This window comes from Cantharellus anzutake (genome assembly GCF_015039405.1).
Source record: "Cantharellus anzutake strain C23 chromosome Unknown EI90scaffold_37, whole genome shotgun sequence".
NCBI lineage: Eukaryota > Fungi > Basidiomycota > Agaricomycetes > Cantharellales > Hydnaceae > Cantharellus > Cantharellus anzutake.
In genome coordinates this window covers 494,841-519,364 of record NW_024066987.1, presented here as the reverse complement: position 1 = coordinate 519,364, position 24,524 = coordinate 494,841, and the positions used below count along the sequence as shown (strand labels likewise).

At 48.8% G+C, this 24,524-nt stretch overlaps 9 protein-coding genes across 9 annotated transcripts; 2 read left to right on the top strand and 7 right to left on the bottom strand.

The window, feature by feature from the left end:
• Nucleotides 1–137: 137 nt before the first annotated feature.
• On the top strand, nucleotides 138–1,989 carry EI90DRAFT_3290728 (isoprenoid synthase domain-containing protein; the record flags this gene model as incomplete). Its single annotated transcript, XM_039067241.1, has 8 exons — nucleotides 138–188; nucleotides 270–424; nucleotides 495–700; nucleotides 768–869; nucleotides 945–1,005; nucleotides 1,103–1,181; nucleotides 1,251–1,353; nucleotides 1,423–1,989. The coding sequence occupies 8 exons, from the start codon at nucleotides 138–140 to the stop codon at nucleotides 1,632–1,634; spliced, it is 969 nt and encodes a 322-aa protein (XP_038914120.1). The 3' UTR covers nucleotides 1,635–1,989.
• Nucleotides 1,828–2,878, bottom strand: EI90DRAFT_3290726 (uncharacterized protein). Its single transcript, XM_039067240.1, has 3 exons — nucleotides 2,495–2,878; nucleotides 2,342–2,437; nucleotides 1,828–2,260 (listed from the first exon to the last, which is right to left on the bottom strand). Exons 1-3 carry the CDS (start codon nucleotides 2,690–2,692, stop codon nucleotides 2,006–2,008), a joined length of 549 nt encoding a protein of 182 aa, XP_038914119.1. The 5' UTR covers nucleotides 2,693–2,878; the 3' UTR covers nucleotides 1,828–2,005.
• A 4-nt stretch (nucleotides 2,879–2,882) lies between these two features.
• EI90DRAFT_1619343 (uncharacterized protein) lies at nucleotides 2,883–3,780 on the bottom strand. Its single transcript, XM_039051976.1, has 2 exons — nucleotides 3,589–3,780; nucleotides 2,883–3,500 (listed from the first exon to the last, which is right to left on the bottom strand). Exons 1-2 carry the CDS (start codon nucleotides 3,672–3,674, stop codon nucleotides 3,074–3,076), a joined length of 513 nt encoding a protein of 170 aa, XP_038914118.1. The 5' UTR covers nucleotides 3,675–3,780; the 3' UTR covers nucleotides 2,883–3,073.
• Nucleotides 3,781–3,937: 157 nt separating this feature from the next.
• EI90DRAFT_3126404 (uncharacterized protein) lies at nucleotides 3,938–9,074 on the bottom strand (the record flags this gene model as incomplete). Its single annotated transcript, XM_039063915.1, has 24 exons — nucleotides 3,938–4,097; nucleotides 4,152–4,241; nucleotides 4,300–4,483; nucleotides 4,542–4,567; nucleotides 4,623–4,765; nucleotides 4,813–5,046; nucleotides 5,098–5,141; nucleotides 5,194–5,308; nucleotides 5,366–5,511; nucleotides 5,569–5,655; nucleotides 5,715–5,829; nucleotides 5,880–5,963; nucleotides 6,012–6,260; nucleotides 6,314–6,535; nucleotides 6,587–7,103; nucleotides 7,158–7,203; nucleotides 7,253–7,270; nucleotides 7,327–7,384; nucleotides 7,438–7,555; nucleotides 7,615–7,914; nucleotides 7,968–8,179; nucleotides 8,238–8,347; nucleotides 8,404–8,445; nucleotides 8,507–9,074. The coding sequence occupies 24 exons, from the start codon at nucleotides 9,072–9,074 to the stop codon at nucleotides 3,938–3,940; spliced, it is 3,888 nt and encodes a 1,295-aa protein (XP_038914117.1).
• Nucleotides 9,075–9,451: 377 nt separating this feature from the next.
• On the top strand, nucleotides 9,452–10,935 carry EI90DRAFT_3155948 (uncharacterized protein). Its single transcript, XM_039066028.1, has 2 exons — nucleotides 9,452–9,783; nucleotides 9,843–10,935. Exons 1-2 carry the CDS (start codon nucleotides 9,646–9,648, stop codon nucleotides 10,662–10,664), a joined length of 960 nt encoding a protein of 319 aa, XP_038914116.1. The 5' UTR covers nucleotides 9,452–9,645; the 3' UTR covers nucleotides 10,665–10,935.
• On the bottom strand, nucleotides 10,834–12,407 carry EI90DRAFT_3065957 (clathrin light chain). Its single transcript, XM_039060924.1, has 5 exons — nucleotides 12,354–12,407; nucleotides 11,663–12,290; nucleotides 11,450–11,580; nucleotides 11,239–11,391; nucleotides 10,834–11,175 (listed from the first exon to the last, which is right to left on the bottom strand). Exons 2-5 carry the CDS (start codon nucleotides 11,957–11,959, stop codon nucleotides 10,962–10,964), a joined length of 795 nt encoding a protein of 264 aa, XP_038914115.1. The 5' UTR covers nucleotides 11,960–12,290; nucleotides 12,354–12,407; the 3' UTR covers nucleotides 10,834–10,961.
• On the bottom strand, nucleotides 12,052–13,699 carry EI90DRAFT_1618917 (lysophospholipase). Its single transcript, XM_039051975.1, has 7 exons — nucleotides 13,107–13,699; nucleotides 12,847–13,041; nucleotides 12,672–12,770; nucleotides 12,568–12,618; nucleotides 12,480–12,509; nucleotides 12,354–12,428; nucleotides 12,052–12,290 (listed from the first exon to the last, which is right to left on the bottom strand). Exons 1-7 carry the CDS (start codon nucleotides 13,476–13,478, stop codon nucleotides 12,174–12,176), a joined length of 939 nt encoding a protein of 312 aa, XP_038914114.1. The 5' UTR covers nucleotides 13,479–13,699; the 3' UTR covers nucleotides 12,052–12,173.
• Nucleotides 13,700–16,366: 2,667 nt separating this feature from the next.
• EI90DRAFT_1618233 (uncharacterized protein) lies at nucleotides 16,367–18,261 on the bottom strand. Its single transcript, XM_039051972.1, has 9 exons — nucleotides 18,179–18,261; nucleotides 17,919–18,119; nucleotides 17,812–17,863; nucleotides 17,735–17,758; nucleotides 17,349–17,684; nucleotides 17,080–17,292; nucleotides 16,716–17,026; nucleotides 16,581–16,660; nucleotides 16,367–16,527 (listed from the first exon to the last, which is right to left on the bottom strand). The coding sequence occupies exons 2-9, from the start codon at nucleotides 18,105–18,107 to the stop codon at nucleotides 16,440–16,442; spliced, it is 1,293 nt and encodes a 430-aa protein (XP_038914113.1). The 5' UTR covers nucleotides 18,108–18,119; nucleotides 18,179–18,261; the 3' UTR covers nucleotides 16,367–16,439.
• Nucleotides 18,262–22,916: 4,655 nt separating this feature from the next.
• EI90DRAFT_1618735 (P-loop containing nucleoside triphosphate hydrolase protein) lies at nucleotides 22,917–24,503 on the bottom strand. Its single transcript, XM_039051974.1, has 5 exons — nucleotides 24,198–24,503; nucleotides 23,985–24,128; nucleotides 23,735–23,919; nucleotides 23,071–23,680; nucleotides 22,917–23,020 (listed from the first exon to the last, which is right to left on the bottom strand). Exons 1-4 carry the CDS (start codon nucleotides 24,378–24,380, stop codon nucleotides 23,176–23,178), a joined length of 1,017 nt encoding a protein of 338 aa, XP_038914112.1. The 5' UTR covers nucleotides 24,381–24,503; the 3' UTR covers nucleotides 22,917–23,020; nucleotides 23,071–23,175.
• Between the last annotated feature and the right edge of the window lie 21 nt (nucleotides 24,504–24,524).

Genomic DNA, 24,524 nt, shown 5'->3' with positions numbered 1-24,524 from the left:
TTCCGCAAGATATTAATATTTCTAACCCAATCGAGCGAAAATGAGCCTTGGGAGCCTTTGCACTGCGACCAGCACATCATCTAAAGGACCTGCTTGATTTTCTTTAAAACATGGCGTCTTCTAGCAATTATGATAGCATGATCGAGCGCCTCTCAGAGCCATTGGCATGGAGCGCAAGAACAGAGTCGGTAAGCCGGATGTCGACATGTATTGGGTGCAACTTCCACTCATGAGATCCTAACCCCCCCCCTAACTTCGTACATGCGAAGACATTGCTGGAACCTTTCACGTATGTCGCAGCCACGGGAGGAAAGCAGGTCCGATCGCACCTTATAGACGCTTTCAACCTATGGCTGAACGTACCAGCACCACGAGTAGAGCTCATCTCGAAGGTCGTCAGCATGCTACATAATGCAAGTTTACTGTAAGTCTCTTACCCCTTTTCGCGCCCCCTCTCCCCTGCCCCCCTTGCCCCTGATTGCTGTGCAACTTAGGATAGACGACGTTGAGGATAACTCTCAACTACGACGAGGCTCCCCTGTGGCACACAAGATTTACGGAGTGCCGCTAACTATAAACAGTGCAAACTATGTCTACTTCCTCGCATTTCAAGAACTCTTCAAGTTGAAGGTTATCTTGAAGGAAGATGCGGATTTACTCCCTTCGAAGCAAATAGAGTCCATAGATCAGATGGTTACTGGTGCGTCGCTTTGTTTAACTTCTATTCCCTTCCAGCTAACGGAATAAGTCGCCATTGTCAAATGAAGAGGAGCTTCTGAACCTGCATCGTGGTCAGGGACTAGATGTGTTTTGGAGAGACAGCCTCACCTGCCCAACAGAAGAGGAGTACATTCAGATGGTGAACGGAAGTAAGCTTTATCCCCTTCAAAAAAAAAAAAAAACTGGGCCCCAACTCCTGAACCACTTTTGAATCGTGTTATCAGAAACGGGTGGGCTTCTACGTATCGGCATCAAACTCTTGATGTTATCGAGCAAGTCGGAAGTGTACGTTGTTGTTTTTTCCCCTTCCCCCCCGCGCCACCTAATACACTCAGTGGCTGGAACTGAGTTTTTCCTGCCCCCACCCACACACCCCCCTTAGGGACTACGTGCCTTTGGTGAATCTAATTGGCATCTATTTTCAAATTCGAGACGATTACATGAATTTACAATCTACTGAAGTCGGTCACCCCCTTCGGTTTAACATCCCTTTTTCTAACATGATAGATCCCCCTCCCCCCCTTGCCTAGTACTCCGATAACAAGGGCTACTGCGAGGACTTGACGGAGGGCAAGTTTTCGTTCCCAGTCGTGCATTCGATCCGAGCAGACGAATCGAACCGGCAAGTCCTCAGTGCGTCATTCTGGACTCTTTCCCCCGACGCACCTTTTTCTAACTAAAGAGCTCCATTTATATCTGCAGACGTCCTTCAGAAACGTCCCACAACGCCAACGATCAAGAGGCATATCGTGGGTTACATGGACACAGCGACGCAATCGTTCGCATATACGCGTTCCGTTCTGGCTACTCTCGAGAAGCAGGCATATGCCGAGGTTGAGAGGCTGGGAGGAAACAAGAAATTGGAGAAGATATTGGAACGATTGCATGTGAACGAGGAAACGAAGGCTGAATGAGTACTAGAGAGAAATCGAATCCTTTTAGTTTCAGGATATATAGAGGAACCTGAGTTCGAATGTTATAAACTGCCCCATGATCATTTCCGCCTCCAACAATTTAACAAGATCATGAAATGCGTTGCAGGCCGAAGAAGGGTGTGAGGGTATGATTAATCTTGGCTCGGACAGCAGCGACCGACCAGGGCTGGAGGTTGGCTCGCAAATGAATATCGCAGGTAGAACCTCCATCGAAGATGGCGGGCGCTGTTCTGCAGTCGTTGTCAAACATGCTGCTCGTGTGGTACGCATCATGGCACCGATTTCCCTCCGGAGAGGCATCCCTTCCAGTAAAATCAACCACATAAGATGATGGACCTCCTTGATAGGTGTCACGGGGCAAGTCGCAGCTCAAGGGAATCTGACGCCGCAAAATTGTATGTAGGAGGTAATACATCACTAGGACCTTCCTTTTCGACGGCCGCAAGGTACTCAGCCACGATGGGTCCCACTTCAGTGAATAAAGGTGTCGAAGTGATAGTATGAAACCAGTCTGGAGTTTGAACTTCGGCTTGGTGTTCAAGAATGCTAGCCACGCGCGTCAAGTTGGAGATGAATTGCTGTACATCGTGTTTCTTGTTAAGGAGCTAATAAGAGGGAAAGCAGAATGAAGTGTGTGGGTCCAAGTGAACGTTAGATATAAAGAAGCCGAGGAAGGATTGACGTACATCTTCTTCGTCAGGGTCATACGGAATCATATCGTCAGCGAAACCACTGGCATTGCTGCGGGGCGAAGAGGCACTCGATGATGTGCTTGTTTTTGACTGAGGTACCTCAAGGTCATTAGGGCACAATCAGCAGAAAAAAAAAATCTCACGTACCCGCTTACTAACTGGCGTCGGCAAGTCAGGAGAGGAAGACCGGGCGCGCTTATGATGATGATCCAAGGATGCATGAGCCATGGTTGCACGGTAAGGGACATGATTATCCATATGTTTAATATCAATTCTAGCCGCGAGAATGCTGTTTACTACTTGAAGCGTGATGAGGAGGTGACTTTGACAGTCAAAGGATGTCATGGGTTTTCGGTTGTGCCATTTTAAAGGATCAGGATTTTTGCGTGGAGTACTTTTGTTCTGTTTGTCTTGTGCACACCGATACCGAAATTGTACGGCTTTTGTACCAGTGTTCTTGCCGAACCCGCCGTTGCGAGGCTTTGAATCATGGTATCTACCCGAAGAAGATGCAGCGGGGGGGGGGGGGGGAGAGATGAGTGAAATCTCGTCGTGTCACGTACCTCCATCTATATCCGAGGATCTCACCGCATTTTTCCCTAATTCTCTCTGCGTAGACCTTGAATGCGGCATATCCTTCTGTGGTAGTTACAGGGTCCATTCCAAGAATGTCATCGACATTCCCCAGAGAGGAAAGTTCGACCAAATATGCATCGGACGACGTCTTTAATGAATAGAAAGGAATTGTGTGGTCCAGTACTTCCTTTTCTTTGGCAGTCTCAAGAGCCGAATAAAAGTTGTTGATGTTAGGAAGGGATTGAATGGTAGTGGCAAGTTCTGCTGCGCGCTTTTCAGCGCGGCGAGCCCTATCGCTGTCGAGGCAGGAGATACAGTGGGTGGTGAGACCCTTGCTTGTGACGCGATAATCGTCGAAAGCCTTGGTATGATTACATCTAGAGCAGAATTTGGACTCCATGGTGGAGGGGGGAGGGAACAGATGACGTAGATAAATGTTTCTTTAAGAGTTTGATATGTGCTTCGCCCAGAAAACAAACATGCCGGACTCAAATTCAAGGGGAATAAACACTGTCCCTCAGTGGCTATGTCGGAAATTAAGCGCGTGGGAGCATTTTCTCTTCTTCTCAATCCCTCACTGTCCAACCAATCCGCCCCGGAATAAGTATTAGAATTCTTGGGATCGTAGTGTACGCTGAGCGCTGAAGGCCAACCATATGACTCACGTTTGTTGATGTCGAGTCTTGCGGCGCTCATGATCTACTCTTGTTTCCTTTCTTGGAATACTCACTGCCAAAGTCAGTTGCACCATTCATAGCGCCTAACTATAAAAGCACGATTTTTTTGGATCCACTCGACTTGCACAATGTTGAGGGAATCTCATTTTTTGGTCTTGAAAGACGACCTCCTTACCCCGTCCATATTACTTCCCTGGGTAGATCTCACTGTGATGCTGATAATTGACACCGCTCACCACCCTGCAGTTTTGGCTTTTGTTATGATCCCCTCTATTTTAATCTGAGCAAAGCACCAACTCAAATATGACCACATGAACGAACGAAGAGCAACACCGAACTATAGCCCAGTGGGCCGGGAATGTGATTGTGATGTATCATACGCCCGAATGAGCCTCGCTTGATCTTGCCGTGCAGGATCTTCGGTCTGACTGAACGCAAAGCCCCGATTCCGACGCATACGCTGAACTGCTCGAACCTTCTTGATTGCTTTTTGGAACCTAGATATTCAACTCAGATCGGGTTCATGCTCAGGTCCGAGTGAAACCACATACTGCTCTTGTCGAGGTCTATAGTCAGGTATATTCTCTTTCTGCAGTTCTTGGGCGATATGGTAGGACATCGGTCGGTATGTCCGTCTATAGCTAATCAAAGGTTGGTGGGTCAGAGAAAAAGAGGTAGGGCAAGGAGTAATGGACATACTACTTCCAAAAGTAGTCTCGAGCGAGGCAAAAGAAAGGAAACACGATTAAGCTGAACCAGAATACTGGGTCCGTCCACAATCGCGGCACAATGCCAAGGTATTCAGTAGAGAAACCAAGGGCAGGAGCAATTATTTGGTAAAGGGGAAGGAACGCCATCGTAAAGAGCAACGATCCAGGGATGGCTAGAGTTAAGGGAAATTAATGTGTTTGACATGTCGACTGCACACGAATGATGCCTACCAGCGACAGTGTATTTAGTCCACAAGCTGGGGGGCGTAAAATATGTGTTAGTCAACTTGCTTATCAGTGAAGCTCACCCACTCGGAAATCAGTGCCGCCTTCCCAAGCACTGTAATCAGTACGGTCATGTAAAGAATTGTTCCCCAAATCCAGTGCCCAGAGTCGAGTCCCGACGGTTCTTTAGAATCACCCCAAAACAGGATGACGGACGCAGTGAATAGCAACTGGAGGTAGGAATTAGAGCAATCATGAGGATGAGGCAGCTACATACCAGGCTGTGGTAAAGTGCGTTTCCAACCCACATCCAGAAAGCTGTGCGCGAGAAAAACGTATTCTTCTGACCCAAGTGATACAGCTGCGGATATCGGTCCAAAATCCGAGCAGAGACAAACTGGTCAAAGACGCCAATGACAAGAGGGGGCAATACGGTGAAAACAACATTATACAGAGATAGTGTCCATGACTCGTAGGCAATTTGGCCAGAGAAATTGTTAAAGAATGAATACTGTGAATAATTAGCGCACATCACATTTTTGCAATAGACTCAATAACGTACCCAGAACTGAGTCATGTAAAGCACAATATTCTTATAGAAAGAGTCTGATTCCGCTCGTTGGCATAATGCCACAATAACGGCAGTGAATGGGCTTACATAAAATTAATTTTGATAATCTCTGATAGCTCCAAGAGCCATGCACGAGGAGTAGCTTCCGCAGGAAACGGAATTGTGATATTGCAACATCGGCAGACCTGGCAGCTTGGAGGCCCTATACACGTTATGTGTGTGCCTGTACCCCCTTGGGATATGACAGCAGGTTCCGTACCTCTACCCCGGATATGCCGACACCGACATGAGCAGCTTGAATCATGCTCACATCGTTGGCCCCATCACCGATCGCCAAAAGAATCGACTTTAGATTCTTTTTCACTAGTTTAACCACTAGAGCTTTTTGAAGAGGTGAGACACGACCTGGGCGTACAAGTAATTAGACAATTGGGGTACAAAGGATAAGATGGGTCCACGCACAACACACGACAGCTTTGCACAGGATAGCCAACTCCAGGAAGATTTTTGAGACGTCCTTCTCCAGCGCAAAGGCCAAAGTCTTCCCGTCTGTCAAAGGGCGCAAATAAAATAAGTAAGGAAACGACGCGGCCTTACGGGGCACCAACCGATGATCAAGGCTAAGTCTTCTAGTTCACCAAGGTTTCTTTGATTTCCGATGGCATTCAGCCTCTTCGACAAGAATTCCTTAGTATCGTGGGCATTTCCCTCGTTCACAATCACCTGAGGGGCAATCAATGGATGGAAGTGGGAGTTACAGAGAAAGTTCTAACCAAATTCATCGACTCAGTAATGAGGCGGCAGGACAGTCCAATGTTGATGGCAGTTTCCTGACGATCTCCTGTAAGAACCCACACCTGCACCCAAATTAAAACGAAACACCGAGGGGATAAAGGGAGCCATACCTTAATTCCAGCTTGTTGCAGAGTATGGATAGTGTCGGGCACCCCATCCTGTAGCTTATCCTCAATAGCAGACGCGCCTAATAGAAACATATCCTTCTCGATGATCTCCGCCGCTTTATCCAAAGCTTCGCCTCGACCACTGATAGTTGCTGCTGCCTGGTCATATATAGCCGACCAAGTTTGATATTCTTGTTCCGGAATTTCACGCATTGCAAAGCACAAAGTGCGAAGACCTTCAGTTGCATAGTCCTATCATAAGGTGTGAATATTGCCTTTCTGTAGGGATCAACAGAGTAGCGTACTTCAAGATGTAGCATTGTGGCTTCCGAATACGGTTGATTTGGACTCAACCGTTCCAATATCACAGTATCAGCACCCTTGCAGTAGATCTTGATGCGGCCATCGGGCCCACGAATGACAGTCGACATGCGCTTACGAGTCGAGTTAAACTCGCACACATTCAAGATCTGATATTCGTATGATTGACCTTGTATCTCAACGAAAACGGATTTGGGCTTGCGAATCTGCAAGCAAAATATCAGCTTCTACTGTGGGAATTGTCAATGTTGACATACATGGAAGCGGTAACCTAGAAGCTCAGCGCCTTGGACAAGAGCGGCTTCATCCGGACTGGACGCCTGGTAGATGATCTTCTCGCCTTTCATTTCCGGGATGACGGTGTGGCAGACAGCAAGAACGGTCAAGAACTCTTTGATGACTTCAGTCTCCTGGCCTGCGTCGGGGCGCGGTGAGAGTTCCTCAACAAGGCTCCCTGAGGCGGGATCAGAGAACGGGTTTCCACCGTCCAGTAAACTTCCCATCTCTGAAAACGTTCGCAACTCCTCTTTAGAATCGTCAGTACGAGTTTCGGCATACTCATGACCTGCTATTGAGCAGCATCGGAATTCCATATGATTCTGAGTGAGAGTGCCAGTTTTGTCCGAAAAGATGTATTCGATCTGTCCAAGCTCCTCGACTAACGATGATGTCCGACAGAGAGCAGGCGTATCAGTTGGCGCATAGTACATGTCTAGATCAGAATTGATAAATTGCGCTTGCTGGAACTTGACAACTTCCATAGTCACGATGAGCCTGAATCGAGCATCCCTTCAATCAAACGCCAACGCCTGTCGTAACTTTACGCACGAAATTGGAATCAAGTTGTTGTACAGGATAATGAAGGTAAGGATGTCTAAGTCGAATTTATCAGCTTGAAGAACTTGGGCGGCGTAGTTTCATACCCTCAACAAAGTTCTTGGCTGTGAACAGGAACATAAGTGAATTCGTACTGCAAAGACCTGCATTGTGTACTTACCTCGATCGGCGATGCTGTCAGATATCAGCAGATACCATTGATCCTTGGAGTGGAACCACTGCACATACAATGAATCCGAGGAGCGGAAGGAATGGACAGAGCCTTACTTACTATCCGGATGCTACTACCGATAGTAGATGCTAGGGATAGTGCTAACAAAGCAAGGAACAAGAAAACAATCTGAACATTAACTTGACGTTCTACGGCAGTCCGCTTGATAGGCGCGGCTCTATTCGAATAAGTAGACAGCTCTAGCTGGAAACCAGCTCAGCTCAGCAAATCACGCACGTTGCATTCCGCATCAGTTTCGTCTCATGCCCAGTAAATACGACAAGCCCATAAACCCAAGACGTGTTACGCAGCTGGGCGCCACGAAGCAGCATCTGATCGGGACTTAATGGAATTTGTCGTTCAGTGGGTCCTGAAAACCCTCCAGCACCAGTTTGCAGTGAAAGGGTCCCGTCGTAGGTGTATAGTGAATTGTTAGGTAGCTCGGAGCGCAAGCGTCCTCGGAGTGCCATGAACATTTGTGGCGTCACAATGTCGAAAGTCTGCGGCGATGCTTGCTTGATCTTCAGATTTGTTTCTCTATGAGTCCAAGTCAAGCTAAAATTTATGAGTTGAATAAGGACATCACTAACCCATCCAAATTGCTTGTTTCAACGTAACATAGCCCTTCGGGTTCGCTAGAGCTAATCAGGATCATATCCGCTGGTATGAACTCATCCGATTCGAGTCGTATGAGATCGCCGACGCGAATGTCGCGCCATTTCCGCACTTCAAACAAACCGGTGAGCTGATTCAGTACGTGAGTTGTTCTGGAATTGAGCTCAGAATCTGATTGGTGTCGTTTCTGTGGGAAAACGAGAAGGTGAATGTGGATCAAAAGAGATCAAATGCTCGTTGCATACTAAATCTTCTTCTGCTTCTTTGAATGCACTGGCGAGAAGGACAAGACCTAGAGGAACTATTGTTGTCCATCGATTGGTTGGTGATACACCCGGTATCTGCTGGATGATGGCTGGAGGGTACATGGTTAGGCCTATAGCTGCAACATATCATGACAATCCAGTTTACCGGTGAAAAGGAAGAATACATTTGCGTATTTTGAGAATTGTTCTGAGGTTTTAAGTGAGAAATCATGACAATATGGGTGTAGAATCCTCATAAATGTATTCACCAAAAAGGAATTTTGGAACGAAAGTGGCGACATTGTATTTGCTGGTTGAAATGTAGTTGGATGAGTAATCTTCTGCGTCGTTGCGGGAAGCATCATTTAACCAGACATCACGTTCCCCTCGAACAATGTCTTTGGTCCACGGCCATTTAATCTTCCATTTGGGTCGGGACGATTTCGGAGGGGGTGAGGGCTTGGACGGAGCAGTGTTAGGAGGTGGGAGAGTAGGGGCATCATCATCAAACGTCCAGACTTGCGGAAAGCTAGTCCCACTTTCGCCTGCACCAGGAGCACCAGCTGGCAATGCTGCGTTCTTGGTCAAAGGTAGTTCCGGCGCACTGTCCATAAGCGCGTTGTTTCCCTTAAACGCCGAAGCAGTGGAGGGGGGCGCAGAACTGGCTACATCCTCATCCTCATCATCAAAGAATGGATCGAGTTCATATGGATTATTCCGTCGATTGGCCGTTGGAGGATACGACGTTGACGCAGAGGGTTCCACCTGACCATATTGACCACGACTCGCAGCAGGGTTGGCTTTTGAGACTAACGCAGCGAAGTCATCGGCATTCATGCCAGTCCGCGAGGCAAAGTGTGGGTTCAACGGATACGCGGTTGAAATTAGAAGCACTAGTTTGCACGTTAGGACAACAAGACTTGAATACTTGGCGCTTCCGGAAGCAAATTACTCGCTGCAGTCGAACAGCAACAGCTCTAAACAAATGTTCGCACAATAATAAACGCCTCACAAGCTCAGCTAGCAAATTTATCATAGGGGCCAGCGCACCAAAAGCGAATGCGCTCCCTTCTATGGGGCGTACGAGGGTCTTTGGGGAGAAGGGGAAGGAATTATATAAACCTGAACGAGCGCCGGGCGCTCATTGGTTCCCAGCTTTGTGTAAATAATTTGCTGTATCTTATTCAGGTCTATAAGTCATTTTTCTCCCTCCCGACAGCCTCGTGTCCTAGAAGGTATAAATATTATCAATGAATTGCCTTATTTGGTTACCAAGCTGTTGGAACGGCTTCCAACATCAATCCAACATCACATCAAGCTCGAAGTGGACGACATCACACGAACCGATGCCTATTTAAACGGACTTCCCTTCAAGTACACTCTTTCAAACACCCCGCCTACCTTCACAATGAACGGCACTACGAACAACCCAGTGACGCCGCGTCGCCAGACGTCACTTCTTGAGACGGGTCGCGGTTCCGTCTGGAACCTGCTAGCAGAGTTCCCCAGCCTTATCCGAACAGAACCAGTGAAGTCGAAACCAATGGTAAGACGATCTCTTCATGGTCAATGCCACCGCCATGTTCACCCACATAATTCCAAAAGTTGTCTCCAACAGTGGCTCGTTCACAACCACGCAGACCACCACCACTCCATCCTAAGGCATTGTTTTTGTTCAACGATCGATCGTTTCTGCCGTGCCTTGATGATCGCAGTGATAGCGCAGCATCCGCTTTACCGTCCTCTGCGCTGACTATTTCAACATTTGCTGCCACAGCCAATGTTCGGTCAACATGGTATGGCAGGCCTGCTCGAGATTCCATCACGGCAGAAGGAGAGATGTGCCCGACACGTCACGAATCAGTTATAGACCTTTACGCTGAGCCTAGATCACATTGGTCATCCGACTCCGACTCTGACAGCGAAGACGACATCCCACTGTCCCCAACGTTCCTTGGATCATGGAATCAACGCTCTAAAGGCCCTGACATGACTACCAGACCTTCTTCGCCATTCATCGACCCCATCCTCTCCGAAAATATTCGTCCTCCGGCTGCTGGTCGGCGGCCTGGCAGTGTCCTTGCAACGCTCTCACCCCTCTCGAATCCATGGCAATCCAGGGACAAATCCGGAAGTCGATGCGAAACGCGAGACCCCCTTAGACCCATTGGGCTCCAAGCTCTACCCAAGTCGGAGCAGAATCCGGATGGCAGTTGGAAACTCATCGATGCGCATGGCAAAACATACCTAATCCCTCCCCTCTCGTCTCCCTCAAAACCACGCCCTTCGAACCCACCCGCCAAAGGTCCCTCAGCGGGCAAGCGAGCATCGAACCCCCAACTACCCAAACGAAACGCTGACGAAGACGTCCGTGTTCAGTTTCGCCAGTGGCAAGGATTCACACAAAAATCCCAGACCGCGGCATGAGGAAGCTTATGAAATATCGGACGTGAATGGACTTCATATTCATGGCCTTTACTTGGTATTTATCGTGTCATCGTGGAGCGCTCGTCTGTTGTCTGGTGACTGGAAGTCCGTTCTTTCTTTCTCATTTATTCATGTAGCGAAGATCTCTATATAGCTCTATTTCGTTCTGCTTGTATCCTTTCATCAGAATCCGAATTATAGGATATGTATTTATGCCATGCCCCAGGCAAATGCATCATGCATGACAGTGCGCAAATTAGAATACATCTGTCCTGCTGGGCGCTCCATCAAATAAATCTAATATCCTCCAGCGCCAGGTGCTATATCACCTTCTCGTTTCAATCTCAACAACACCTCCTTAAAACGAGTCAAGTCAGTTGTCCCTGGACCAGCACGAGCAAGGGTCTTCGATTGCGAGTTTTGAAGTTCAATGATATCAGCAATCCGCGACCAAGTTGTCCCAACAGACAACGAAGTCTGAAGATCGGCCAGGAACTGAGCCTCATTCTCCCTGTCCAAAAAAATAATGCGTCCATACAAAGAAAGTCTTGGGATGTACACTAAACAACTCAACTTGTTCTGTTTTATGTTGCGCTCGGTTTTTTGATTGTACTCCTTGTAGAAGTCATCGATCGCTTTTTCGGCGTTACTGATAGTCTCCCGCTTTTTAGCCGCAGAGGCCTCATCTCGACGACGAATCTCCTCTTCTTGACGTTCGCGCCATTTCCTGTCAGCATACTCATCAGCACTTGTCTGCGATGACAAAAAGCAGCCCATGGCATTACCTGATAGGCTCAGGTTCCTCTTCGTCGGCGCCCAGCTGAGGGGTGAATGTGGGAGGCTGGAACGAAGGACGGGATTGCGGCTGAGCAAAGAACGGTGGTTGGAATGATGATGTTGGGGTACCGAACTCGCTCTAAATCGTAGAACCATAAGGTGAGTTTGAAGATGGGGCCTCGCATCAGCTATGCTACTATATTTGTTGGAGCAACGCGTACATTGTCCAAACTCGGGAACTCATTCTCGAAACGTTCTACTTCATCATCACCACCCGTGACTTTCACCTCATAGGTGGAGGCAATGGGCGTGCCAAAGTCGTCAAAATCATTTAGGAATCCATTGCTCGTGCCAGTGTCGGGTACTGATGAAATTTCTCCGTCTAGGTCTTCAAGAGCAGGGAAGCTAGCAGCAGCCTTAGTGAAGTCAATATCACCACCTATAGTGCTCGCATTCCCACTAGAAGAGAAAGCCGACCCCAAAATAGCTTGTTCGCGGGCCAGGAAATCGTCGGTCATGGTTTTATGGTTAAGTGTTGATTGTAGCCGTGGCGAAAGTGTAGTATTCCCACGGTCGGTGGCTCTCCTGACCCGCAAACACTGGTCTAGCCTCAGTAGGAGATATGTAGATACAGACTACAAATGATCCATTGGGTGCAGATGGAGGTGCAATTACACTCTTTAAGAAGCATAGCTTCATACAATTATTTCCCGCAAGAACCCCAACGCCCTTTTAAAGCTTTTGTTGTTCCTGTGAATTTGAGGTCTGGACTTCAACCCACGAAATGCATTCGTTGATGGATTTGTCCGAGACACCGCCAGGTTCATTGTGTATCTCATGATACGCCCCCTGATAACAGGATTGAGAGCATTTTCAGTACTAATGCTGCTTGTGTTCTGCTCAAAACCTCACCGGATAGGAGGAATAATGCTTGACTTTCGCTTTAAGTTTGTCAAAGAATTCCTTGGATGCCCTTGGGGAAGTGCTCTGAATGAATGGGTGTGAATACACATAACAGTGAGATTAGGTGGGAGTTACCCCGTCAGCGTCGCCATGCAGTATCAGAAGCTATTAGGGAGAGCACCAATGAGCGTGTCGGTAATTTCACCAAGATTCATTGACGTACAGGCAAACGTTCTGGCCAGTTCACATAGTGCTTGTCCACAAGGGCAGCTCCCTTCTCGTTGGATGCTGAACATGAGCAAATGTCGAAGGCGTGGTGGGACGTACCTGATTGAGCATGTCTGTGACTCCCTTCAGCGTGCCGAACTTGCGAACAAGGGGGTCATTATCATATTTCTCAACGACTACGGGGTCATGACTCAAATCCTAATACAAACAGGAACGCGAGTGAAGGCAGTGTATCAGTTACCATCGAGGTCGGATGGGCGCATCGGTAGCCTACTGCTGAGTTTAATGGAACAGGCACCTCCTTGTGAGGAAGTAGTTTGGCGAGTTGACCGCCAAGGAAGACCTGCCATACCGGGGAAGGTTTCGTTTCACGAAGCATAGGTGCCGATGCAATAATCCCTTTCAGTTCTCCGAGAGCCTTCACATGCACTGGTGGAGCGCAAACGAAACCTAACACCTCACCGCCTCCCTATTAGCGGTGACGCGAGGGATGAGCCACGAAACTCCTAGCAGAGTAGTGCAATTAATACTCGCCATGGAGTGACCCATGAGGAAGAACGGAATACTAGGCCCAAGCCTCTCTCGCTCTCTAAGGATGAAGAAGGATATATCTTCCATCTGGTCCTTCCAACTTGTCTTACTATAGCTAGCTTTAGTGCTTTTGTTATCCTTGTCCGTAGCAGTTAACCCAAAACCCCGTTGGTCGAAGGCGAAGACAGTGATGCCACGTTCAACCCAGCCAGGGAAGATCGAGGAGTATCGCCCAATGTGCTCGATGAATCCATGGATGAATATTAGATGAGCCTTAGGTCTAACCTGAGCATCAGGTAGGTCATATGTTCTAGTGTAGAAAGGGGAATTATCATGCGAGCCTGTAATCCAAGCTTCCTTGTATGGGGCTGCCATGATGAGAGTGAGTGTTCGAGAGATAATTAAGGGCGTGAGAATTTCGTCCCTCCGGAAGCAAATAGCTTGAGAACGATGGATCGATTTCCCGAACTCGGTGCAGCAATAATGAGGTTCGTCTGATTGAATGTAAATGAATCATAGGAATTACTAAAAGGAAGAACGCGAATGCCTGCCACGCCCCCCTTGGGATCCTAATCAGTTAATGATATGGCCCATCCACTAAATATGTTTATCGAAACTAATTCCTGGTGCCATCAGTGTGCATCGGGCGTTCTGAAACACAGATACATTGGCTGGTTCTGGACTCGGGACAGCATGAGGCATCGAGTGGAGAGTGAATGATTCGGGGGGACGAGAAGGTCGTCAAAGGAGGACCGATCGTATGACTTTCAGCATTAGGCCCGGACCTCTAGCGAGACCAAGCTAGCCCAAAACTTCAAGGTTGGGCGGCTTAGAGAATAAATACACCGTGACCAAATCAGCATTGTCAATCGCCTCAACGCTGTAAGCGCAGACCACGTCGGAAGTGATGTGCTTGAGCCTAGTAGCATGGAGGCCTTATGATCCACACCTCCATTATCCGGTAGAGCTCTTGGATTTCTTCCAGCCGCCAGCCTTGTGTTTGTCCGGAGGTGGTAGAACATGCCCCTCTGCTACTTGGCCGCTTCGTGGACTCTAAGAAAAATAGTAACGAGACTAGGTGGGCAAATATTGACTTACTGTTTCCACTAAATATTCAGCCTGTATGAGCTCTCGACGATCCATCCCGAAAAGCAGTGGTCTGTGCTCGGCTTGTACATGCTGAAGACAGCTGTGTTGATGTTTAGTGCAGCATGTTAAGGAGAACGAGAGCCTACATCAGATATTTTCTTGCAAATCGGAGACGTGGGGGACTTTCTCGCTCCATCCTTCTCTCCTAGATGGACAGTATGTAAACATGTGACTCGTGAGACGTTTCCTGGGATGAGGGGCCCTCGAATTTCTCGAGGTCCGAGTCTTGAATGGCGACCGGAGTAGGTAATGTTGCAAATCAACTATTTACAAGTGTTTGCGTCGACAATTTTATCTTCCTTCCACTCGCAGCACAGTGCGGCCGGGTGTTAATTTATCATCACCATCAAGTGTCCCCAACAAACGCACAGAACGGTATTGCAAAGTGCAACTCTGACGCACCACGCAGGGGCCAAACAACTTGTCCGCCCTCCTCAGTCTCTCAATCTTGCTCATTTCTCCTGGTTTCAGAATCAACATGCCAGAAGACGCTTGCAATGACTTACAAAAAGGATGGCATCATTTGGTCCCATAGCCACTGAAAAGCCCCTCGAGTCACTGATGTTTGACCCAGCGCAATTGGTAGAGTGCAATGAGCACTAGAAGCAATTTCGTCTACATAATACGTAGTTCGGTTTCTTTACCTTATTCGCGTCGCACAAGCAGGCCTGTGGACGCACAGCACCTCAGCGGATTACACGCCTCACCAAGAGCTTGTTCTGGAGCGCCTGGCTGCTCGGGCTTTACGTCCCCGATGTCTTAAGAACATTCAATGCAATGCTAATTCCATATCATGGCTCTTCCTCGCATCTACATCTATTCTTGTTTGTTCTCGTACAGGTGGCTCGTGATCCCCATCCCTATGGTGTAGCTTACATTTGATATCAGCATCATAGGTCCCAGCTGCCAGAATGTGCATTGGGTGGTCATTCGACGCTTACCCGTCTGAGGACATACGACGCTACTTCAGAGCCACTTGCTACACCTCATGACCTTATTTTATTCGCTACTCCAGCCGGAAGTGTTAACGCTTGCTAAAATGGATGGTGCAACATACTCCCTCACTTCCAAAGTCGATGTTGCTTAAATACGTATGTACTTGCCACGGGTGCACCGTAGTAGATAATGGCCTCAGGAGTGTCATTTCACCCATTTGCTGTTTTAAGATTAGTCTGAGCAGCATCCAGGCTTAAAAACGATCTATGTCCATGTCTGAATGACTTCGCATCGGTGATCTATCGGTTCGAACTACGCGTGGGTAAAAAACCCGTCGTTTTGAACGAGATGGTACCAAGTGGCGCTTTGTCATGTCAGTCTTTCACGCTCTTCAACGTTAGTCTTTCTGCTCCTAGATGTTCTCAAGGATACTTTCAAGTGTCCCAGGTGGCTTGAGGTAGTCCCAGGGGTCTGGATTGGCATCACCAATCTTCTCGCGTCGAACTGAGCAGAGCTGAATTTAAATGAAATGACCTGCCAGTTGTTGCAACTTCGCTTGCTGTCCTCCTGCCACATCCCCAGTTGGGACTGTAGCCAGTCGTCCAGGCTGGTGTGTACGACGTCCCCATTGCGTGGCTGTACGGGAAGATCCTTATCCGGTGCCTCGAATTTGGCTTTCCTGACTGTGGCTGGATTCCCCCGCGATGATACTTATACGATGACTCGCCGTGATATTACATGTCTATCTTGTAAATAATCATGGGGTCGGTCATCTGTCGCGCGGCCATGTAGGTGGTCAAGAAGTGAAGGGGCTGTCGCGGGTAGCACTGAAGAATTACGGCCAGGAAAATTTAGTGACCGCAGAGACCATCACAACATATGCGTGTATCATATATGTATTGTTGACGCGCTTCTTTATTGTCATTATTGATGGAATACGTAATTGCGTGAAGGTGCGGCTATTCAGCAGGAGCGTGCTGGTTGGTGTGGTCGCGTCGGGTTTCTGCAGTCCTCTGGGTTTATACGTTACAGCCACGGTTGTCAGCGCTTCATCAGGCACCATTACATAAAATCTGCAGTGGGCAAAGTATCTAAGATACAATAAGCCATACATAATAGCGTACATGATGTCGTGGGTACAGTGGATCGTGCGATAGCTCAAGATGGTGGACTCGTAAAGCAATAACGAATACGTTGAATATGAATCGGGATAAAGTATAGTGTTGCAAAGATCCATAACATGACACGGGGTTACTTTCGCGGTGATGAAGACGGAGAGGACCGCTCCAGGAGTGGACGTTCAAGCCTAAAACGGAGCCGTTCCACTTCACGTTCCAGTCTATCATCAGGACGCATGAGTAATCGTCATCTCCAGAAATCTCTGTCACTTACGCAAGAACCTTCTGCCGCTGCTCGGATGCATCGAGCTCAGCTTGACGCTTGGCGACTTGGAGTTCGCTTTCAGAAGATTGCTGAAGGGCATGTCGGTCCAGGTTACGAAAGCACGCGAAGACCACGTACACTCACAAGTTCATCAGACGAGCTTCTCAGTTTTTCTAGCTTCATCTCATAATCCTTCACGTCCGCTTCCAGCCTAGCACGAGCCCGCTCGCTTTCGCTAAGTTGAAATTGGGTGTTGCGGGCGCTTGTCCCCGCATCGCGGAAGGCTCGGTCAGACTCGGCCTTCTCTTTGAGTTCTTGGTTGAGCTTGTTAGTGAGCTCCTCCACTCGGACCTCCAGTCGCTTAACGTGGGGTGAAGACTTTGGTGATGTAGCATAAGCCCTGGTCTCCTGATCAACGACACGAAGCTTGAGTTCCTTGACCTGTTTCTCCAAGTCTGCCTGGAAAAAGTGGTCACAGGGCGTTGCACGCTCATAGAACGGGAATCACTTGCATTGCGTCGATCAAGTTCGGCATTTTCGTGCCGCACTTTATTTAACTGACTCTGGCAGTCAATGGCATGTGCTTCTGCTTTCTTTAGGCGCTCCGTAGCCAACGTCACGCGATCCCTTTGAGCATCAAGGGAGCTTCGAAGGTCCTGCTTCTCAAGGTGCAAAGCTTGTAGGACGCGATCGGACGATAACTTATCGGACTGAGAAGAACCTGGATGGCGATTCTGTATTTTAGCTTTTCTCATTGGGTTGGTCAATATTACGCACCTTGTGCAATGTCATTGAGTCGAGACTCAAGGTTACGCCTTGCTTTCTGTAATGCTGTACGATCAGCTTCAGCCTCGTCAAGCACACCTCGCAACTCTCGAACTTGTGATAGCAAGTTCACAATCTGAGATTGCTGCTCTGATTGGACACCTGTCGCTGACTCATAAGCGGATGTCAAATCCGAAATCTTGCTCTCCAGGCGTTCTTTCTCCTTCTTCCACGCGCCACTAGAATAGACTTCGTCATCGTACTGAAGATGAAGTTGGTCGAGTTCAGCTCGAGTCTTGCGGCTTTCATCACGCAATCGGCTGATGGTGTCCCGCTGAGATTGTAGCTCTAGATATGCCCGTGAGTCATAAAAGGAACGCATGTCCATAGATCGTTACCTTCACTCAGTAACGCAAGCTCGCCTGTGGCCGGGATATTAGGTCCTTCGGCAGATGTAAAGCACCACATCGCTCACCCTGGTATTTCTTCCGCGTCTGATCAATCATGACGTCTCTCTCAGCAACATCCTGAATAATCAAAAAATCGGAATGCAGCAAATCGCGGGCCCGTAGAGCTTCTGACCTTCTTGTGTCGCTCCTTTTCGTCATCAAGTTGCTCTGTTAATCGTCGACGAAGTATCTCGGTTTCGGATGCACCACGGGTTCCGTTATCGACTCTGCTCTCAAGATCTCTAGCACGTCCTTCGGCTAGTCGCAGCTGCTCTTGTAGGGTTTTCTGGTCTGCGCGAGTCTCCTTCAAGGCAAGGTCCATGTCCTGGAGGCTCTTCCGGACTAGGTCATGGATTCATATCTCGCATGGTTCGCAGTGGTTCCACCACTTACTGTTGGCTTCGCTTCTGATAGCTTTTGCTTTGGCGACTTCCGCACCTTCAAGCCTTGATAAATAAGCGTCAGCTTTGGCTTTGTAGATATCGGCAGCTTCCTTGAAGTCTAGGAAAAACTCAATGCCCGCTCGACTGCCAGGAAGCGAAGCTCGTACCAATGTTTGAGGATGCTTGTGCAGAAGATTCCATCTCCTTCAAACGAGTTTGCAACTGCAGCTTCGAAGCTAATTTTTTGCAGTCAGAACAAAGTAACATGTATTGACTGCGTTCGAGCGTACCATGAGCTTCATTCCTTGCAATTGTTTCCCGTTCGAGGCGCTCCTTGGCATCAGCAAGTGTAGTCTGAAGGCTGGCCTTTGCCTGCAAGAGATCTGATATCTGTCGCTTGTGATCCTCGAGTTCAACTTGCGCGGACCGCTGCTGCACCAGCTAGTGATAGTTCAGAATATTGCTCACATGTGAAACCCAGTCACATACCAGGGCTTTGCGACCTTCTTCAAGCTTCGCATATTTTAGCCTTTCTTCTCCGATCGTGTTCTGATATCTGGACCATAACGCCTTGACACTATCAAGTTGGCCCGATTCCAATAGGCGGCGGGAGTCTTGCTCAGCAGTCAATAGCCCCTTCAGCGTTTGTTTCTCTTTTGCGAGCTTGGCTTTCTTGGCCTGTAGAGTTTGCTTTGAGACATCAACACTATCCAAGTCCGAGGCGAGATCGTTTAGCATGATCTGCAATTGTTGACGAATTCGATCCGACGAAGCGACCTGGAGCTGCAAAGTTTCAACTTGACGACGCAAACTAGTTCTTTGCAAGTCATTCGCAGGCAAAGCATCTACAGAATTGACACGCGGCCTGACAACACCGTTCATTGCAGGAGATCGCTTCCCAGGAGAGATGTTATTGAACGCCTTAATTTCAGTGAGGGTGCTGGGCGATATTGTAGTTCCGGCTCCGAAGTCCTGCTGCAGTTGACGGTCAACCTCATCGATCTCTTGAAGCAGTCGCCCTCTGAAAGAGTCTTCCTTCGGCATCTGCGTTGCTATCAAGCGCTTCAACTGCACTTGCTGACGTTCAACATGCTGACGAATACGGTCGATGATGGGACTCGCGAGTTTCGTCTGTTTGATCTCCGCTTCAAGCTCAGCCACCCTGGTTTCAAGTTGACGATCCGGGGAAGGGAGGGGAGTACCGTCAGCTGCAAGCTCGGTCAACTCGTTTTCTAATTGAGCCTTCGAGCGCTCGACCGTGGCGAGCTGCTGTTGGGTGTCTGCTAGCTGGACGTGCAAATTTTTCACCTCGGTCTCCGCACGTTGAGAGCGTAATTCGGCCAATTCCCGCGCCTTTCGCTCCGTCGTAGCATCCTGCTGAGCTTGTTTGAGAGCCTCCCCATGCGTCTTCGCTTCCTTTTCTCTTGCCTTAGCCTCAAGTCGCTCGCGCTCAGTTTGCCGGGTCAGATCTTCCGTGTCGCCGATGAGCCTGAGTTTGGCCTTTTCGAGTGACTTGATGTATGCATTCGTGTCCCGCAACTCCTGTTGACTAATGGCAAGCTGTCGATCAGTGACGCGTTTCGCCTCCTCGAGAACATGGACATGCTCCACAATAGTCTTGTCTTGTCTGGAACGGAGATGCGTTATCTCCCCGTCACGTTGATGAATGTCATCAAGAGCCTTCTTGAGATCCGTCTGAAGCTTGGCATTTTGCTCCTTTAACTGAACTGTCTCGCGGGCTCGGGACTTGGCCGAACGCTCCACTTCCGCCCGTTTCGACGTCTCGGCCTCCAATTGCTTGCGTACACTATCAATCTGACGGATCCACGACGCTTTCTCACGCTCAATCTGGAGGACAGCATCCTCGAAATCTTGATGCTTGGCTTGTGCGGACATAAGTTGTCGTTCAAAGGTCTGGGCATCGCTTCAATGTTGATTCAAAATCAAACCTGGAGACGCACGTACCTCCTTTTGCTTTGTTGCTTCGGCTAGTTGGCCTTCGAGATCAAGATGCTTAGAGCGGAGAGACTGAAGGTCAGATTCCAACCCTCGCTTGGTCTTCTCGAGAGCTTGAAGTACGCCCTCAGCCTTACTTCGAGCCTTGGCATTGGCAATTGATTGAGTTTCAAGCTCGCGGTAGGAAGCAGAAACGGTGTCGTGTTCTCTTCGTAATCCCTCAAGTTCTACCTTCAACTTCGCTTGGGCGTCAGCAGCGATTTGACGGGCATGCGCAAGGTCCTTCTGTGTGGCAGAAAGGGAGGCCCGTAGATCCACCAGCTCCTGCTCCTTGCTCTTCTCCACCTCCGAACGCAGGGTCTCCTCAGACGCTTTAGCGTCAAGCAAACCCCGAAGTTCATCAACTTCCTTCTCAACACGTTGTCGTGCCAGTGAACTTTGTTCAAGGTCTGTGCTTCGAGCCTGAAGTTCGCTAGTAAGGGTTTCGATTCGATTCTGAAGCTCGGATCGGGACTTGAAGGATTCATCAAGCTGATGCTGGAGGCTGGTTAGCTCAGCATTGAGGCGAATCACCTCGTGCTCCTTCTTTTGAACGATGCCTTCATAATCAGTGGCGGTCCGAGCCAGGTCCGACAATTGTTCACGAGTATTTCGGTGATCTTCCTCAAGTTGCGCATGTTTACTTGTTATCTCGTCCCTGAAGTTGACAGCATTAATCGAAAATTTTCTCGATGTTGGCTGTTGTGACCTACCTAGACTTGATTTCATTGACAAGCTTCGCATCCAGGTCCTTTAGCGAAGTATCCATACGCTGTCGAAGGCGAGTAAGGTCCTCTTCCTTATCTCTCAGAATGCGCTGGAGATCATCAGCCTCTTTTTCCAACTGCTCATATCGCACACGGGCAACCTCTGATTCAGCGTCGCGGTCGGATCTCTCGCCTTCCAATGCCTTCTCTTGCTCCTTCCAAGAACGTTCTGCGGATTCCAGACGCACAAGATGCTGAGCCGCCTCATCGAAAGCAGTCTTGAGTGTGAGATATCGCTGTTCGCCGAGCTTCTGAGCGTCCATGGCGCGATCGAGCTGTGTATCGACAGTTCGGAGAGTGGCTTGAAGAGTGGCTATCTCATCTTCCAGTTCCGCTTCACGTTGCTTGCTGCGTTCTAGAAGACGATCTTTGTCCAGTGTTAGTTCCCGTTCAGCTACCAAGTCCTCTTCAACTTTGCGTTTCTCTTGTTCCAGTGTCATCTTGAGAGAAGCAAGAGAAGCTTTTTCCTTCTCTTCACGCGCAGCACGCTCACGAATGAGTGCGAGCTCAAGTTCCTTCTTTCTGAGCTCCTCGTCATTACGAGTGGCGGCCAAAAGGGGTCGAATCTTGGTATACAGTTGCCACCATGGCCAATCGCGGAGCTCCCCATAAACGCGAGCATTTCGCTGGATAGTCGCGGCAGCACTCGCTCGTCGCAGTATCTTCTTCATCTGACGGCGAGCAGTATACATCCGTCCCGCCGCTTGCAGTCGGGAGAAAAGGTCGTATAAATATGCATCACGCCGCTCCTCCAAATCGGCAAGAACACCCGCCTTGAAGAATATCTTGCTGTTCCCGATGGCGTAACTAGCGGTGTCGAGATCGAGTGCTTCAGCCATTCGAGTGCACGCCTTGCGACCATCCATATATCCACGAGGAAGAATCCCCGGGGTCAAGATCTCGTATTGTTGCCTGAATTCTGCAAACGGGAGGCGGTTTGGATACCCTAGCCGAGCAATGCGAATGCCCTCAAGCACGCCATTACAACGCAGCTGGTCCAGAACAAGAGGTACGTCCACTCGTCCAGGTCGCTTGTTCGTATTCGGCACTATACACCGAACGAAGTGGGGTTGGGTGGCGTGAAGCTGCGCCATGAGGCTAGACAACTGTTCCTTGTGCCGTTGCCCAACTGTCCGGAAAGCACCCTTCTTCACCCCGCGCCTGCGAAGACCAGTGACCTCACTGATATCATCACTGCCACCGAAGAGATTTGCGATATATCGCTGGGTCGAACCGCCGAGAACGCGAGTCAGGTTATCGTTCAAAGGGTCCTTGTTCTTCTCTAGCCAACCCTCGGTGTTGTACTCTACACTGCCAGCGTAGTGTTGGATGATGAAGCCCTGTGTAAATCGCGTGGGTGTGTACTTTGTCATTCCGGGGTGGGACGAGGATGAAGAATCAGAATTCGTTGGTCCGGACCACAGACCGTGAAGCTTCTCCGTGAATGTCGCATCGGTAGCTCGAGGCATAATACACTCCTCATCGAGAAGACTAAGTACGCCGATAGGTTCGCGGGACTCAATGAGTTCAATAGTGGGTTGTAAGTCGAGACCGAAATTCTGGAAAGACCAAGGAATGCTCTCTCGGGCGTACTCTTCCTGCTCAAGAACGAACATGTGATGGTTGAAGAATTGCTGCAGCTTCTCATTTGTATAATTGATGCAAAGCTGCTCAAAGCTGTTGACCGTGAAGATCTCAAAACCAGCAATATCCAAGACGCCAATGAAAGTAGATTTCTGAGACGGTCTATCCAAGGCCTTATTGATGCGGTCCACCATTGAGCCGAAGGACTTCTCATAGAGCGTCTTACAAAGAGAAGACAGCTCATCGAGCGCCTGTTGTTTGGTCCTAGCTTGAGTGACCCACTCTCTTCCGGCTAGGACACGTGGACAAAGAAAGGCCTTCTTGAACTCGGGGACCGGTAGCCCAAGGAGATGGCATGCCTTCTCCACTTGTGTGGAGCTTGTTACCCGAGCCTGCTCGGAGCGATCGGATGTAACGTCAATATTGCCGATGTGCAATGTCGCCGCAACAACCCGGAATAAGTCGAACTGCTCATCCGCTGTGAACCCCACGACATCAAGGGCATTCTAATAGATATAAGTGAGATACTCAGAAGTTTGGACCTGCATGTGCTAACCTTGAGGCTTTCCACTCTTCAGCATCGTTAACACCATCCACATGACGTCTAGACTTGTTGAGGTATACGTAGTCCTCCACATCACCGTCAAGCAATAGAGATTCTTCAGAGATTTCTTTGAGTACTATCGCCCTCCATAAGTAATAGCAACCTACTCCGCAAGGAACCTCCTCCCTCGAGAAGCTGATAGAACACATGGAAACAACGTTCCGCTTCGCTGCGATAAGATATACGACTTTTCTCAAGGAGGTACCAATCTATGTTGGCACCTGCAATGTTCCCGTCACGCGTAAAACTGATCCGAATGAATTTACCGAATCGGCTAGAATTGTTGTTTCGCTGTGTTTGAGCATTCCCAAATGCTTCAAGGATGGGGTTCGCTTGAAGGATTTGTCGCTCGAGAAGACCAAGAGCGGGGGACTTGATGATCGCCTGACTCAGGGTGTTTGCTCGATGACCTCGCTTAAATGACGGAGATTGTGGGATAACAGAATGAGCATCTGCCATTAAAGGTAGCCCATCAGGTCCACTGGCAATTTCAGCAGCTATTGAGGCAAGATATTGAATGACTTTCTTCGTGTTCTCAGTTTTCCCTGCCCCAGACTCCCCACTATTGAACAATGGTTGAGTAACAAAAGAGAGGAAGAGGTTAACTGACACATACGTGATGAGAATAGATTGGTTCTCCCTGTTCTCTCCCATATTTACCCAAGCACGCTCTGTTATAGCAAAAATATGCGGTGGATTCTCATCTTTCCGTTTATTGCGATATTGTTGGACGACAGTTTCGCTGTACAGTGGGAGATTAGTGTAAGGATTTACGGCCACTAAGAAGAGCCCTGAGTATGTCTAATACCAATACCGATGACCATGAGTTTATAGAGGGCGTTTAGGATAAGATCGACGCGACGTACGTAGATGGCCCCCGAGCCATAGCGAAGACGAAGATTGTGTACAACGCTTGCCTCGTTTAGAAATGTGAGGTCAGCAATGTCATCCACCCGATCAAATTTAGGAGGGTTCATCTTGGAGAGAGAGTATAACGGGACTGTTCGCGACTAAACGCGTCAACATATACTGTATTGAGCGACTTGTTCAGCGACACACGCGCCAAGGAGCATGCTAACCTCTCCGCCACCCGCCAACATTACTTCGCCAGTGTCATCCTCTTCATGAAGAACCCATCCAGCGACATATCCATCCTTCTCATCAGGGATCCATACCCAACGTTTCTCATTGAATTCTGCTTGCAAGACTGCAGCTCTTGCTGCTTCCGCACTAAGGGAGGGACGCGGCACGACGGCCGGCATTTTGCCAAAAATGTCTTGTAGAGAAATAAAATAAGACGGTTAGTAGATAATTTCACTGAACAGAAGGAAAGTGAGGCAGCGTGAAGCGGTCGGCGGGAGAACTTGTTGACGGCTGTTTACCAGCATTAGCTGGTCATGTGCCGC